Raw genomic sequence first — 14,279 nt, 5'->3', positions numbered from 1 at the left:
AGCTCTATGATGAAGAGTTACCTCTGCTGCAGAGGATAAGTTCATTAGTATTCAACCTCAGAAATTGCAGCCCAAAATCTTCAGAGTTCAAGTAGCAGACATCTCAGCATCAACTGTTCAGAGGAGACTGCGTGAATCAGGCCTTCATGGTCGAATTGCTGCAAAGAAACCACTACTAAAGGACACCAATAAGAGATTTCTTGGGCAAGAAACACAAGCATTGGACATTAGACCTGTGGAAATTTGGCCATTGGTCTGGAGTCCAAATTTGAGATTTTTGGTTCCAAACGCTGTGTCTTTGTGAGACGCAGTGTGGGTGAACGGATGATCTCCGCATGTGTATTTCCCACCGTAAAGCATGGAGGAGGAGGTGTGGCGGTGCTTTGCTGGTGACACTGTCTGTGATTTATTTAGAAATCAAGTCACACTTAACCAGCATTGCTACCACATCATTCTGCAGCATACACCGTTCCTTCTGATTGGGCTTAGTGGGACTATCATTTGTTTTTCAACAGGACAATGACCCAACACACCTTCAGGCTGTGTAGGGCTTTTTTACCAAGAAGAAGAGTGATGGAGTGCTGCATCAGATGACCTGGCCTCCACAATCCCCGACCTCAACGAAATTGAGATGGTTTTGGGATGAGTCGGACCGCAGAGTGAAGGAAAAGCAGCCAACAAGTGCTCAGCATAGTGGAACTTCTTCAAGACTGTTGAAAAACATTACAGGTGAAGCTGGTTGAGAGAATGCCAAGAGTGTGCAAAGCTGTCAAGGCAAAGGGTGGCTTTTTGAAGAATCTCAAAAATAAAATATAAATATATTTGTTTAATATTTTTTTTCATTACTACATGATTTCATAGTTTTGATTTCTTCACTATTATTCCACAATGTAGAATAGTAAAAATAAAGAAAAACCATTGAATGAGTAGGTTCCTAAAATTTTTGACTGTAGTGTATGTGTTTGTGATCCTTTTAATGTAAGGTGAGCTAAAGTAAAATGTCCATCCTGAATGGACAATAATGCTTTATTCTATTCTAGCTTTCACCTGGATTCACCTGGTCAGTCTATGTAATGGAAATATCAAGTGTTCTTAATGTTTTGTATACTCAGTGTATATAAATAAAACCTATCCTTCAAGTATGTTTTTTTAAGAGTACTAATGTTACTGTACCCACTACAACAATAATACTTTTGTACGGGATAAACAGGTCAATGCGTTCTCTGGAAAATAAGCCACGTTGGCCATGATACGGCAACTGCTCCGCCACAACCGTAAGGCTCTCCAGAGGGTAGTGAGGTCTGCACAACGCATCACCGGGGGCAAACTACTTGCCTCCAGGACACCTACACCACCCAATGTCACAGGAAGGCCAAAAGATCATCAGGCACCGACAGCCACTGCCTGTTCACCCCGCTATCATCCAGAAGGCGAGGTCAGTACAGGTGCTCAAAGCGGGACCGAGACTGAAAAACAGCTTCTATCTCAAGGCCATCAGACTGTTAAACAGCCATCACTAACATTGATGGCTGCTGCCAACTACTGACTCAAATCTCTAGCCACTTTAATAATAAAAAATTGGATGTATAAATGTATCACTAGTCACTTTAAACATGGATACTTTATGGTTTACATACCTACATTACTCATCTTATATGTATGTACTGTACTCTATACCATCTACTGCATCTTGCCTATGCCGTTCGGCCCTTCGCCTATCCATATATTTATATGTACATATTTTATTGTTGTTTTTTTTTCTGGTACACAGGGAGATATGGAGTGCAGATCCGGGGAAGCTCGGATGAGTTGCAGAAAAAACAGATGTGGAGACTGAGGTTGGAGTTAGCTGAGTAGAACAGGGTAAACAGGTCCTGAAGGGAATCCAAGGTAGTGGTGGTGAGTAAAATCCAGAGCAAGGTAGTTTTGTGGTGAGATGTGGAACAGGAGACAGAGGGAGAGGGAGGGAGAGAGAGAGTGTACAGGGGGAGTAACTGCAGGTCAAGAAGACACCAAATGAACACCAGAGGGCGTAGCAGGAGCAGATGTGACAGTTGGAGTCGAGGGAAAATAAGTGTTACCAAATATAACAATGTGCATTTCATAAATATTTAAATAAAATGTGTGTATATAAAACGTATTAAACTTTTCTGTAAAACCACAATGAGGACATCGACCCATCAAGCTAGTTTTTATAAATCATTTGGTACAGCGCAAGAACAACGTTAGACTAATCTGAAATGGTGGCATCAACTCCCAGGTGGCTATACCTCCCAAGGTGTGCAGTGGTCTAAGGCACTGCATCTCAGTGATAGAGGCATCATTACAGACACCCTGCTTCAAATCCAGGCTGTATCACAACTGGCCATGATTGTGAGTCCCATAGGGCGGCGCACAATTGGCCCAGTGTCGTCTGGGTTTGGCTGAGGTAGGCCGTCATTGTAAATAATAATTTGTTCTTAAGAAGGCAGAGCATCGCTTTATTATAAGCAGAATTCTCCCCATCTTAGCTACTACTGCATCAATATGTTTTGACCATGACAGTTTACAATCTAGTGTTACTCCAAGCAGTTTAGTCATCTCAACTTGCTCAATTTCCACACTATTTATTACAAGATTTAGCTGAGGTTTAGGGTTTAGTGAGTGTTTTGTTCCAAATACAATGCTTTGAGTTTTAGAAATATTTAGGGCTAACTTATTCCTTGCCACCCACTCTTAAACTAACTGCAGCTCTTTGTTGAGTGCTGCAGTCATTTCAGTCGCTGKARTAGCTGACGTGTATAGTRTTGAGTCATCCGCATACATAGAAACTCTGGCTTTACTCAAAGTCAGTGGCATGTCTGTTAGACAAGTAACTCTTTATCCACATTATAGCAGGGTGTGTAAAGCCATAACACATATGTTTTTCCAGCAGCAGACTATGATCAATAATGTCAAAAGCTGCACTGAAGTCTAACAAGACAGCCCCCACAATCATTTTATCATCAATTTCTCTCAGCCAATCATCAGTCCTTTGTGTAAGTGCTGTGCTTGTTGAGTGTCCTTCGCTATAAGCATGCTGAAATTCTGTTGTCAATTTGTTTACTGTAAAATAGCATTGTATCTGGTCAAACACTATTTTTTCCAGAAGTTTACTAAGGGTTGGTAACAGGCTGATTGGTCGGCTATTTGAGCCAGTAAAGTGGGCTTTACTATTCTTGGGTAGCAGAATGACTTTAGCTTCCCTCCAGACCTGAGGGCGCACACTCTCTAGTAGGCTTAAATTGAAGATGTGGCAAGTAGGAGGGGCAATATCGTCTGCTATTATCCTCAGTAATTTTCCATCTAGATTGTCAGACCCTGGTGGCTTGTCATTGTTGATAGACAACAATCATTTTTTCACCTCTTTACGGAATTCAAAAGTACAATTCTTGTCTTTCATAATTTTGTCCGATATACTTGGATGTGTTGTGTCAGCGTTTGTTGCTGGCATGTCATCCCTAAGTTTGGTTATCTTGCCAATGAAAAAGTCATTAAAGTAGTTATCAGTGCAATATCAGTGGGCTTTGTGATGAATTGAGCCATCTGATTCAATGAATGAAGGAGCAGAGTTCGCTTTTTTTTCAAAGAATGTAATTTAAGGTGCCCAAAAGATTTTTATATCATTCTTTATATAATTTATCTTTGTTTTATCATGTAGTTTCTTTTTATTTAGTTTAGTCACAAGCTTTCTTAATTTGCAGTACGTTTGCCAGTCAGTTGGGCTGCCAAACTTTATTGCTATACCTTTTGCCTCATCCCTCTCAACCATACAATTTTTCAATTCCTCATCAATCCAAGGGGATTTAACAGTTTTTACAGTCATTKTCTTATTGGGTGCGTGCTTATTAGTAACTGGAATAAGTAGTTTCATAAATGCGTCATTTCACACATTATCCAGATACTCACTGTTAGCACTTGGTGGTCTATAGCAGCTTCCCACAAGAGGTGAGGCAGATAAACCTGTAGCCATATTACTTCAACAGTATTTAACATTAGATCGTCTCTGAGCTTTACAGGAATGTGGTTCTGAATATAGACCGCAACACCGCCTCCTTTGGCATTTCTGTCTTTTCGTAGATGTTATAACCATGCATTGCTACCACTGTATATTCAAAAGGTATCATCTAAGTGAGTTTCAGAGATTTCAGTCAGAATATGAATGTCATCTGTTACAAGCAAGTTAATGACTTCATGGACCTTGTTTTTTAGGCTACATATGTTGATATGGGCTATTTTTAGCACTTTTCTGAGTTGCTTGATTGTTTTTAATGCTTTACTGGGAAGTTTATCAGAGGTAGACTTTCTCATGTTATTTACATTGGAGCTGATAGTGCAGGGTGAGCTGCATAAAGTGTTCTTCCTACTATTGCACACCGCCTCAGTGCTAAGAGTGTAACTCTGGTTTATAGGCTCATGATTACTGCTTACAAGAGCTGTAGGATAAACAGATGTATTTGGTGCAATTAGGGGTACATAAATGAAATTACTTACATTGTGTTTGCCAATGCCCCTAAGATCATGTACATTTGATGCACCATTACGGCGACTCATTGTCACAATGGTAGGGATTAACTGAGCTGATCCTGGATCATTTACCAGTCAATGTTTCAATGCAGTCTTGAAATGTGTGGACAGAGTCCAGGAGCCAAGATGATTTGGATGGACTCCGTCTTTCCTGTAGAGTATCTTCTGTTTCCAGAAGGTGTCAAAGTTATCAATAAAAGTGACTCCAGCAGAGCTACAGTAGTATTTTAGCCAGATGTGTAATGCCAGCAGTCTGCTGAATCTTTCACATCCGCGGCCCAACGATGGTACTGGACCTGTTTGGAGTCTTTTAATGCTATCAGTTCTTTAAAATCTATTTTCAAATGTTCTGAGCTAGCCCTCCTGATGTCGTTTGACCCCACATGGACTACGACAGTGTCCGCTTCCGGCATCTGTGGTAGAACAGTCGGAAGCAACCTTGTTATGTCCTGTACTCGTGCTCCTGGGTAGCACAGAGTTTTTGCCTTGGGGACCGAGATGTTTCTCACCATAGAACTGCCTATGATGACAGCTGGTGATGTTGAATGGGCCGGTCTCTCAGGCAGCCTCACGGTCTGGTGAGGCTGGGAGCTCTGAGGATCTGAACCCGAGGTAGAAGCAACCGGAGAAGGAGACAGAGTCRAGGACGAAGACACAGGTACCTCCGGATCCGATTCTTGATAGGTATAGCTGTTTCTGGTCTGTGTCAGTTCCGGGCTCAACATCTCCATGGAGATCCCCATTGCCAGAGGACGCCTTCTTCGACTTCCACGTGTGTGACGTACCTCCATTGCTGGTTGGTTGGGTCGAGATCAACTCCGTTCTCCAGGGATGGGGGAGACCCCTTTGGGGATGGAACCCAGCCTAGCACCGGCCAGTCGGCTGTAGAGAGCCGACACGGCGGCGAAACCTCCACCAGACCAGAGCGGCGTCCGGCTACTGGGGTGGAAGAAAAATAAAAAGTAGGTGGGCGTGGGTTCCCCAGTAGCTTATGTAGGTTTGCTACTGGCTTGCTAAGAGTAGCTGCTTCGCCCCTGTAGTCCTCCCCAAGCATGCAGTTGCTACATTGAAAGTCAATACAGTCCACATTGTCATGGAACAAAGCAAAGTAAACGCAGCTCCTGCAACGTTGGAAACGTTCAATAGCGGCCTCCATTTGAAACCGCCGAGCCAGCTAGGCAAGCTAGGCTTTCGCATCTCTTCCCCTAYACGGAATCTGGCAGGATCCCGGGACAGATAGCTGCGCTCACAGAAATTTAGCTGAACAGAGCCGCAGGTTTCAAAATATAATAAAAGTATATAAAACACTGTATAAACTTTTAAACCGAGGTCTTTAGTTCAGGTTTCAGCATTCGACAGGTTTCCGTTTTGAACATACGTCGCACTCTGATGAAGTCAGTGTCTCTGTACTCTCACTGGTCAAGATGGAGGACCAGATGCAGGTAGCTAACCATCCAGTCTATAACTAGTCAAGCAAATGGGTCTGAGATATGAATAATAAGATCATACACATAACGTTAGCTAGCGAGCCAGTCAGTACACTTTATCTTGAAATAAAACAACTTTCTGTCAAAATTAGAAACGTGTAATATCTGACAATGTAGCTAGCTTGACTATCTTACCTGTATACATCATCGATGGATGCGTCTCCTGTCGGATGCCATGGTTGCCCTTAGTTTGAAGATCTGGAGACATGTTTTCGCCACCTCCTTAGCATTCATACTCGAATTCCACTGATTTCAAAACTCGGTCCTCCAGAAAGTGGAGAGCATAGACGTAACGTTAGTTAGCTAACAGTACACTTTAACTTGACATTAGGCTTATGCAGTTTTACTACGCAATAAAAAAATAAAATTAAGCCGCGTTAGAGAGGATTACCTAGACATACTGACCAGCTCAAATAGACAGAAGCGTGCTTTATGGCAGACCAATCCAAACTCACCTCTCGGCATGTCCATCTTACTCATTATCTCAGCCAATCATGGCTAGCGGGAAGGTTGTTCSCKTTTTCTGTGGCTAAACCAGCTAGGCTCATAATCTAACAATTTTATTTGTATTTACAGATGGCAAACAAGTTTGTTATTAAGGCACATGAAAGTTCACATGTCCGARAAGGCATTTCTGCCCCCCMAAATKTTTTATTAAAAAAAAGTTTATGTTCTAACAGCTCGCCTGTGAAGTAGTGACCCGTGACATATGCCTAGTTTCMTGAAACGGGTCACATATGGAAAAACAAAAAAACACACAATTCAAGTGTTCAATCAATTTTATTCGTGCCTTTGTTACAACTAGGCTTCCCTTCAAAAAAAATACGCCAACCACCAAAACGCACGGTCAAGACGAGCGGTCAGATGACGATAATATTATTAGCCTAAACATCGTTATAAGCGCCAACTGGCCTTGACAAAATAGTGAAACTYAGCACAAAAGCAATAATGGAATTATAATGAATGTGTCAATAAGACAACAATAAAAACGTATAAATTATTGTCAGCTCATGCTTGTGGTCGTCTTCATGCAATGTCTTCAGTTGGATTTCATTTAGCTGTTATCCCTTATCCTAACAGTTAACACAATTTTTGTAACTTTCACTTGCTTGACACACTTTGACATGCCTTTGTTTGGTTGTAGTGCTTAATAATCTCTGGTTTTCTCTTCATTGTCATTCTTCAGCACTGTTGTGGACTACAACGGCTGTACAGGTGCCTTATTTTGTGCAGAGGGAGGCAGCTCCTATCTCACTTTGTTTATGTTGCCGGCCAGACTTGTTTTCTTTGCAAGCAACTTGTTTGTCAATGACAGTGAAGTGAAGAAATTGTGCATGGTGACATTTCTCCCCTTGCCAATTTAAGGTTCCACAAGCCTAATCACCACATTCTCCATCACTCGCTCACCTGCTGCCCAATATGGATATTTTCCCAGATATTGAAAGCCATTCAGCATGTACAATTACGCACACTCTCACTGTGCAGCCTACTCTAWGTAGGCCAGAGTAGACTGGTAAGACGTCTTTGATTCGGTGGACTGATATAGGGTACATACCATTTTAAAGCTGCCATATGTAACTTTTTGGGGGACTTTACCAAATTCACATAGAAATGTGAGTCATTCTCACTGAAAGCAAGTCTGAGAAGCGGTAGATATGTTCTATGTGCCCTATTTCTATGCTTCCCGTTCTTAAGTTTTAGCTTATTTTACTTTCACTTTTGTACACCAGCTTCAAACAGCTGAAATACAATATTTTTGGTTATGGAAATTTTTGTTCACAGCSGTTTACATGGTATAATGATTATCTACACTATACTTGCTTGTTTTGCCACATAAACTGAAATTAGGCAAACTGTTAGAATTTTAGCAACCAGAAAATGGCGGATCGATTTCTGAGTAGTGCATCATTAATATTATAATTAGAATGGATTAATACAATGGAATRKCCCACCCTGTTCTTCATTCATGTCACGTTCTGACCATAGTTCTTGTGTGTTTTGCTTGTTTTAGTGTTGGTCAGGACGTGAGCTGGGTGGGCATTCTATGTTGTGTGTCTAGTTTGTCTGTTTCTATGTTTGGCCTAATATGGTTCTCAATCAGAGGCAGGTGTTTTGTGTTGTCTCTGATTGGGAATCATATATAGGTGGCTTGTTTTGTGTTGGGGTTTGTGGGTGGTTGTTTCCTGTCTCTGTGTTTTCTCTGCACCAGCTAGGACTGTATCGGTTTGCCACATTTTGTTATTTTTGTATTGTTGTAGTGTTCACAGTTCSTATTATTAAATATGTTGAGCACCAWCTACGCTGCGTCTTGGTCCGATCCCTGCTACACCTCCTCTTCAGACGAAGAGGAGGAAGGCTGCCGTTACAATTCACAAGGGGTGATTACGCATTGTTGCTTACCCTCGCTTATCAACTCACCCATTCTACCCCTTTCTCCCCATCGTACTTTACTTAATATTTTTCATCTGTTATATGTGTGAAATTAGTTTAGGTTCAGATTCGAGGAAATTATTGGGATGTTTATCTGCTGGGCACTACACTTTCAACTGGAAGAAGGAGCGGAGCAGGCCCTACTGTCAGGAGGAGATGCAATGGGGAAAACCATTCAAAAAAGAACATGCCCTCCTAAAATTCCAGWTCTGTTTGTGATATTAAGATTCTAACGCGGACAGTATGTTATATAGACTTATTTAGGAAAAGTCAAGGACGGAGGGTGGCATGACTTAAAAAATTGCATAGTAATAAATAAATACAATTATTGAGCAGTCAGAATGACTGCTTTAGCAGTTCTAGYGTTAAAGGTAGACTCAGCAATATTATGTAGATGCAGAAAGAAAACAGCAGTGTGTCAATTTCCACAACAAATAAGAKTGTTGAAGTGCGAGGCTCAACTTCTCCTCTGTTTTGGTGCACATGCACAGAAAGTGTGTGTGACTGTGTGAAAGCGAAGTGTTTCAAATATCACCATGTTAAAATCTTTGGTGTTGCYCRTGGTAAAGTCATTTCGCTGAGCCTATCTTTAAGAAAGGGCTTTTCATAGCACCATAAAAGTTCTATATAGAACCTTTTGAGCATGTTTTTTATTTATTTGATTTAACTAGGCAAGTGAGTGCAGAACAAATTCTTATTTACAATGACAACATACCCCTGCCAAACCCTTAACCGAACGACGCTGGTCCAATTGTGCACCGCCCTATGGGATTCCCAATCCCGGCAGGTTGTGATATAGCCTGGAATTGAACCAAGGTCTGTAGTCTCTAGCCTTAGATCGCTGCGCCACTCGGTAGCCCTAAATGGTTCTTTATAGAACCTTAAAAAAGGGGTTCTATATAGCATCATTAAGGTTCCGCTATTGTTACTGGCCAAAGAACCCTTTTCTGGTACTACAGTTGAAGTCGGAAGTTTACATACACCTTAGCCAAACACATTTAAACTCCGTTTTTCATAATTCCTGACATTTAATCATAGTACAAATTCCCTGTTTTACGTCAGTTAGGATCACCAATTTATTTTAAGAATGTGAAATGTCAGAGTAATAGTAGAAAGAACGATTTATTTCAGCTTTTATTTCTTTCATCACATTCCCAGTGGGTCAGCAGTTTACATGACCTCAATTAGTATTTGGTAGCGTTGCCTTTAAATTGTTTAACTTCGGTCAATCATTTCGGGTAGCCTTCCACAAGCTTCCCACAATAAGTTGGGTGAATTTTGGCCCATTCCTCCTGACAGAGCTGGTGTAACTGAGTCAGGTTTGTAGGCCTCCTTGCTCGCACACGCTTTTTCAGTTCTGCCCACAAATTTTCTATGGGATTGATGCAGGGCTTTGTGATGGCCACTCCAATACCTTGACTTTGTTGTCCTTAAGCCATTTTGCCACAACTTTGGAAGTATGCTTGGGATCATTGCCATTTGGAAGAGCCATTTTTGACCAAGCTTTAACTTCCTGCTGATGTCTTGAGATGTTGCTTCAATATATCCACATAATTTTCCTCCTCATGATGCCATCTATTTTGTGAATTGCACCAGTCCCTCCTGCAGCAAAGTACCCCCACAACATGATGCTGCCACCCCCGTGCTTCACGGTTGGGATGGTGTTCTTCGGCTTGCAAGCATCCCCCTTTTTCCTCCAAACATAACAATGGTCATTATGGCCAAACAGTTCTATTTTTGTTTCATCAGACCAGAGGACATTTCTACAAAAAGTACGATCTTGTCCACATGTGCAGTTGCAAACCGTAGTCTGGCCTTTTTATGGCGGTTTTGGAGCAGTGGCTTCTTCCTTGCTGAGCGGCCTTTCAGGTTATGTTGATGTAGGACTCATTTTACTGTGGATATAGATACTTTTGTACCTGTTTCCTCCAGCATCTTCACAAGGTCCTTTGCTGTTGTTATGGGATTGATTTGCACTATTTGCACCAAAGTACGTTCATCTCTAGGAGACAGAACGCGTCTCCTTCTGAGCGGTATGACGCTGTGTTGTCCCATGGTGTTTATACTTGCGTACTATTGTTTATACAGATGAACGTGGTACCTTCAGGCATTTGGAAATTGCTCCCATGGATGAACCAGACTTGTGCAGGTCTACAATTTTTTTTCTGAGGTCTTGGCTGATTTTCCATGATGTCAAGCAAAGAGGCACTGAGTGTAAGGTAGGCCTTGAAATACATCCACAGGTACACCTCCATTGACTCAAATGATGTCAATTACCTATCAGAAGCTTCAAAAGCCATGACATAATTTTCTGGAATTTTCCAAGCTGTTTAAAGGCACAGTCAACTTAGTGTATGTAAACTTCTGATGACACTGGAATTGTGATACAGTGAGTTTAAAGTGAAATAATCTGTCTCTAAACAATTGTTGGAAAAATTACTTGTGTCATGCACAAAGTAGATGTCCTAACCGACTTGCCAAAAGTATAGTTTGTTAACAAGAAATTTGTGGAGTGGTTGAAAAACGAGTTTTAATGACTCCAACCTAAGTTCATGTAAACATCCGACTTCAACTGTATATAGAATCATTTTTGTTAATAAATGGCTGCAAGCCCTAAATCGGGATCAATATGACAACAGCCAGTCCAAGTGAGGGCGCCAAATTCAAAAACCATAAATCTCATAATTAAAATTCCTCAAACATACATGTGTCTTATATCATTTTAAAGGTAATCTTGTTGTTAATCCCACCAAAGTGTCCGATTTAAATAGGCTTTTCAGCGAAAGCACTACAAACGATTATGTTAGGTCACAACAAAACTAAAAATAATCATAGCCATTTCCCAGCTAATGATAGCATCACAAAAACCAGAATAGAGATAAAATAATCACTAACTTTCGATTATTTTCATCAGATGACACTCAAGGACTTATGTTACACAAAACATGCGTGTTTTGTTTATTCAATTCATATTTATATCAAAAAATCTGAGTTTACATTGAGGCGACTAGATTCACTAGTGGCAAAAACATCAAGTGACTTTGCATAGCCCATCGTTTCAACATGAATACTCATCATAAATAAAGATGGTAATACAAGTTATACACATTGATTAATAGATATACCTCTCCTTAATGCAACCGCTATGTCAGATTTTTTAAAAACTTTAAGGAAAATAACTGCACGCTATAATCTGAGACGGCGCTCAAATTAGCATGTCACAGTTGCAGAGATAGCGTCACTATAAACAATAAAAATATATATTAAATATTTCATTACCTTTGTTGGTTTCGATCGGAAAGCAGAGCAGGAACTCCAGGTCCACAATAAATGTTTGTTTTGTTCGAAAAAATCCGTTATTTATGTCCAATTGTTAGCGCGTTTGGTAAACATATCCAAACGCTAATTCTGGTCAGCTTCATATTGGACAAAAACTTCAAAATGTGATATTACCGGTCGAAGAAACATTTCAAACTAAGTACTGAATCAATCATTAGGATGTTTTTAACATATAGCTTCAATAAAGTTCCAACCGGAATATTCCTTCTTGTCTGCGTGAGCCATGGAACGGCATGGGCTTGCATGCGGAAGAGGGATGTTACGCGAGTGGCTGCTTGATGGACACCTGACTGATTCTGCTCTCATTCTCTCCCAGAACACCATAGAAATCTCATTGGAATTTCTATTTATTGCTGACATCTAGTGGAACCCCCAGGCAGTGCAACCCCAGCCATACGTCATTTGGAATTCTTTTGGGACTCTGTTGAATACAGACAATCTCAGATTTCTGACTTCCGGTTTGATTTCAACTCAGGATTTTGCCTGCCAATATGAGTCTTTAATCTCAGAGAATAATAATTTGGAAACTTTGGAGTGTTTTCTATCCAATATTAATAATAATATGCAAATATTAGGAACTATGACTAAGGAGCAGGCCGTTTGAAATGGGCACCTTTCATCCAAGCTACTCAATACTGCCCCTGCAGCCATAAGAAGTTTTAAAGGCCCAGTACAGGCAAAATTCTGTTTTTCTGTGTTTTGTGTCATATTTGTACAACAGCTGGTGAAACTAACACTGTCAAAGTTTTTCAAAATGTGATCAGTGTTATTTGCTGATAGTTGCTAGCTGAAAATACAATCTACACAGGAGCTKCTAATCAGAAGATTTTGCATGGGTTGAGTTTTGGCCTGCCTGGTGACATCACCAGGAAGTATAAATTAATAGACCAATAAGAAACAGAGTTCCAAACCWCTCTGCCAATAACAGCTMGTTTTCAGGTTAGATATCCCTTCAATTAGGTCCTTCACTCAGACCACTCCCAGACAATCCTAGCAAAAGTCATGCTTRAGAAARGTTGTTTTTGCTAAAAATCWATTTTTGTTTMTTTTTGAATATTTTAATGGTACACATATTATGGTAAGTTACTTAATTGTTACATAGAAATTATTTGATATTGAGATAAAAACAGCAGCATTGGGCCTTTTAAGTGTGTAGGTGGCACCTGAGATTCTGATTCACCTTTAATATCAGTTTCATCTAGTGTCTTTTCAAAATGCAGGCAATTTTTGCCAGACTTGGCACAGATACACAAACACTTGGTTTACAAACAATGGAGTAAATCAACCACTAACACTTTATTTGGATAGTCCATCTGTAGATGCTCTACAGACTATTAGTAGCAGTTCAACTAACTATCTACTAACCCTAAGCATTAACCCTTATTATAATCCTAAACTTAACCCTTGCCCTAACCCTTAATGCTTACCCTAATATATATTCTATACCGTACCCTAATCACAAATTTAGAAGGGGTTGGGTTAAATGCAGAAGACACATTTCAGTTGAATGCATTCAGTTGTACAACTGACTCGGTATCCCCCTTTCACTTTCCCTTTCCAGTTGCTTATGAAAAGATTTGTTGATAGTATGTATAGCATCTACAGATGGAATATCTGTACTATCCAAATAAAGTGTGACCAACTAACCATTATATTTTGGGTTATGATGGGTTTAGACAGTTGTATTAAGCTGATCAGGCATTTCATATTCTTCAAAAATCAATGGGTATATCATTAATTGAAATGACTGTACATTTCAGATTTCACATTACCTGCTCCCGGAGTCCTTTATAAATGYGTCCCATGCCAGCCCAGCTGTAGCGCTTTGCATACTCCTGCAGTGCTGCATACAGCTTCCTGCCACTCGCTGTGGCCTGGGCTGGGAACAGGGCATGGCTCAGCACAGGGGTCAGGTAGCCTCGCCCCTGTTGCTCCTCCCCTGTCTCCATGGAGATGCAGGGAGTCCCCCAATCTCCAGTGGCCATCTTTGATGTGGCATTGCACTCTGTTCCCGCACAGCTGCCGGCACGGGACAACACAGAGCGCCTGGAGCCGGACTTGTGCTTTCCTGGGATGGCTYGGCCTGGGGCTGGCGGGTCGGAGCCCACCCTGTAACAATACCATAGGAAGAGGAGCAGCAGGGTCCACAGGAGCCCACTCAGAGAACGGACCACCAGCTCAGCACAGGGGGGCAATGGGAGCAGATCCATGGGCCAGCACATCCTACAGTGATGAACTGAAATAACAGAGGGGAACWAAAAGAGAAAGAGCAGCAGATAAGTAAGCTATAGAAGGAGGAAGCGAGAGAGATATCAATAGATGCCGGTTTCCCAGACACAAATAAAGCCCTGGACTATAAGGCATGGTCAATGGAAATTGAATTTAAATCGCTTTTTAGTCCAGGACCAGGCATAATGAAGAGATGCGCAGCACTACGGAGTAACAGGTACCWGTCAGAGAGAAGTAGTTGAGCTGTTT

General features: G+C 41.1%; 1 protein-coding gene across 1 annotated transcript in view; it reads right to left on the bottom strand.

Annotated features, from left to right (window-relative positions):
• Positions 1 to 14,023, bottom strand: part of LOC139028566 (aspartate beta-hydroxylase domain-containing protein 2-like) — an 18,379-nt gene extending 4,356 nt beyond the window's left edge. The window contains exon 1 of the mRNA XM_070446327.1: positions 13,574 to 14,023. Within this exon, the coding sequence (XP_070302428.1) occupies positions 13,574 to 14,023 (450 nt within the window). The remainder of the gene's footprint in view (positions 1 to 13,573) is intronic.
• Positions 14,024 to 14,279: the final 256 nt, after the last annotated feature.

Source organism: Salvelinus sp. IW2-2015, linkage group LG13 (genome assembly GCF_002910315.2).
Source record: "Salvelinus sp. IW2-2015 linkage group LG13, ASM291031v2, whole genome shotgun sequence".
NCBI lineage: Eukaryota > Metazoa > Chordata > Actinopteri > Salmoniformes > Salmonidae > Salvelinus > Salvelinus sp. IW2-2015.
The sequence above is the reverse complement of the archived record's forward strand: the minus strand, read 5'-3'. Positions and strand labels throughout refer to the sequence as shown.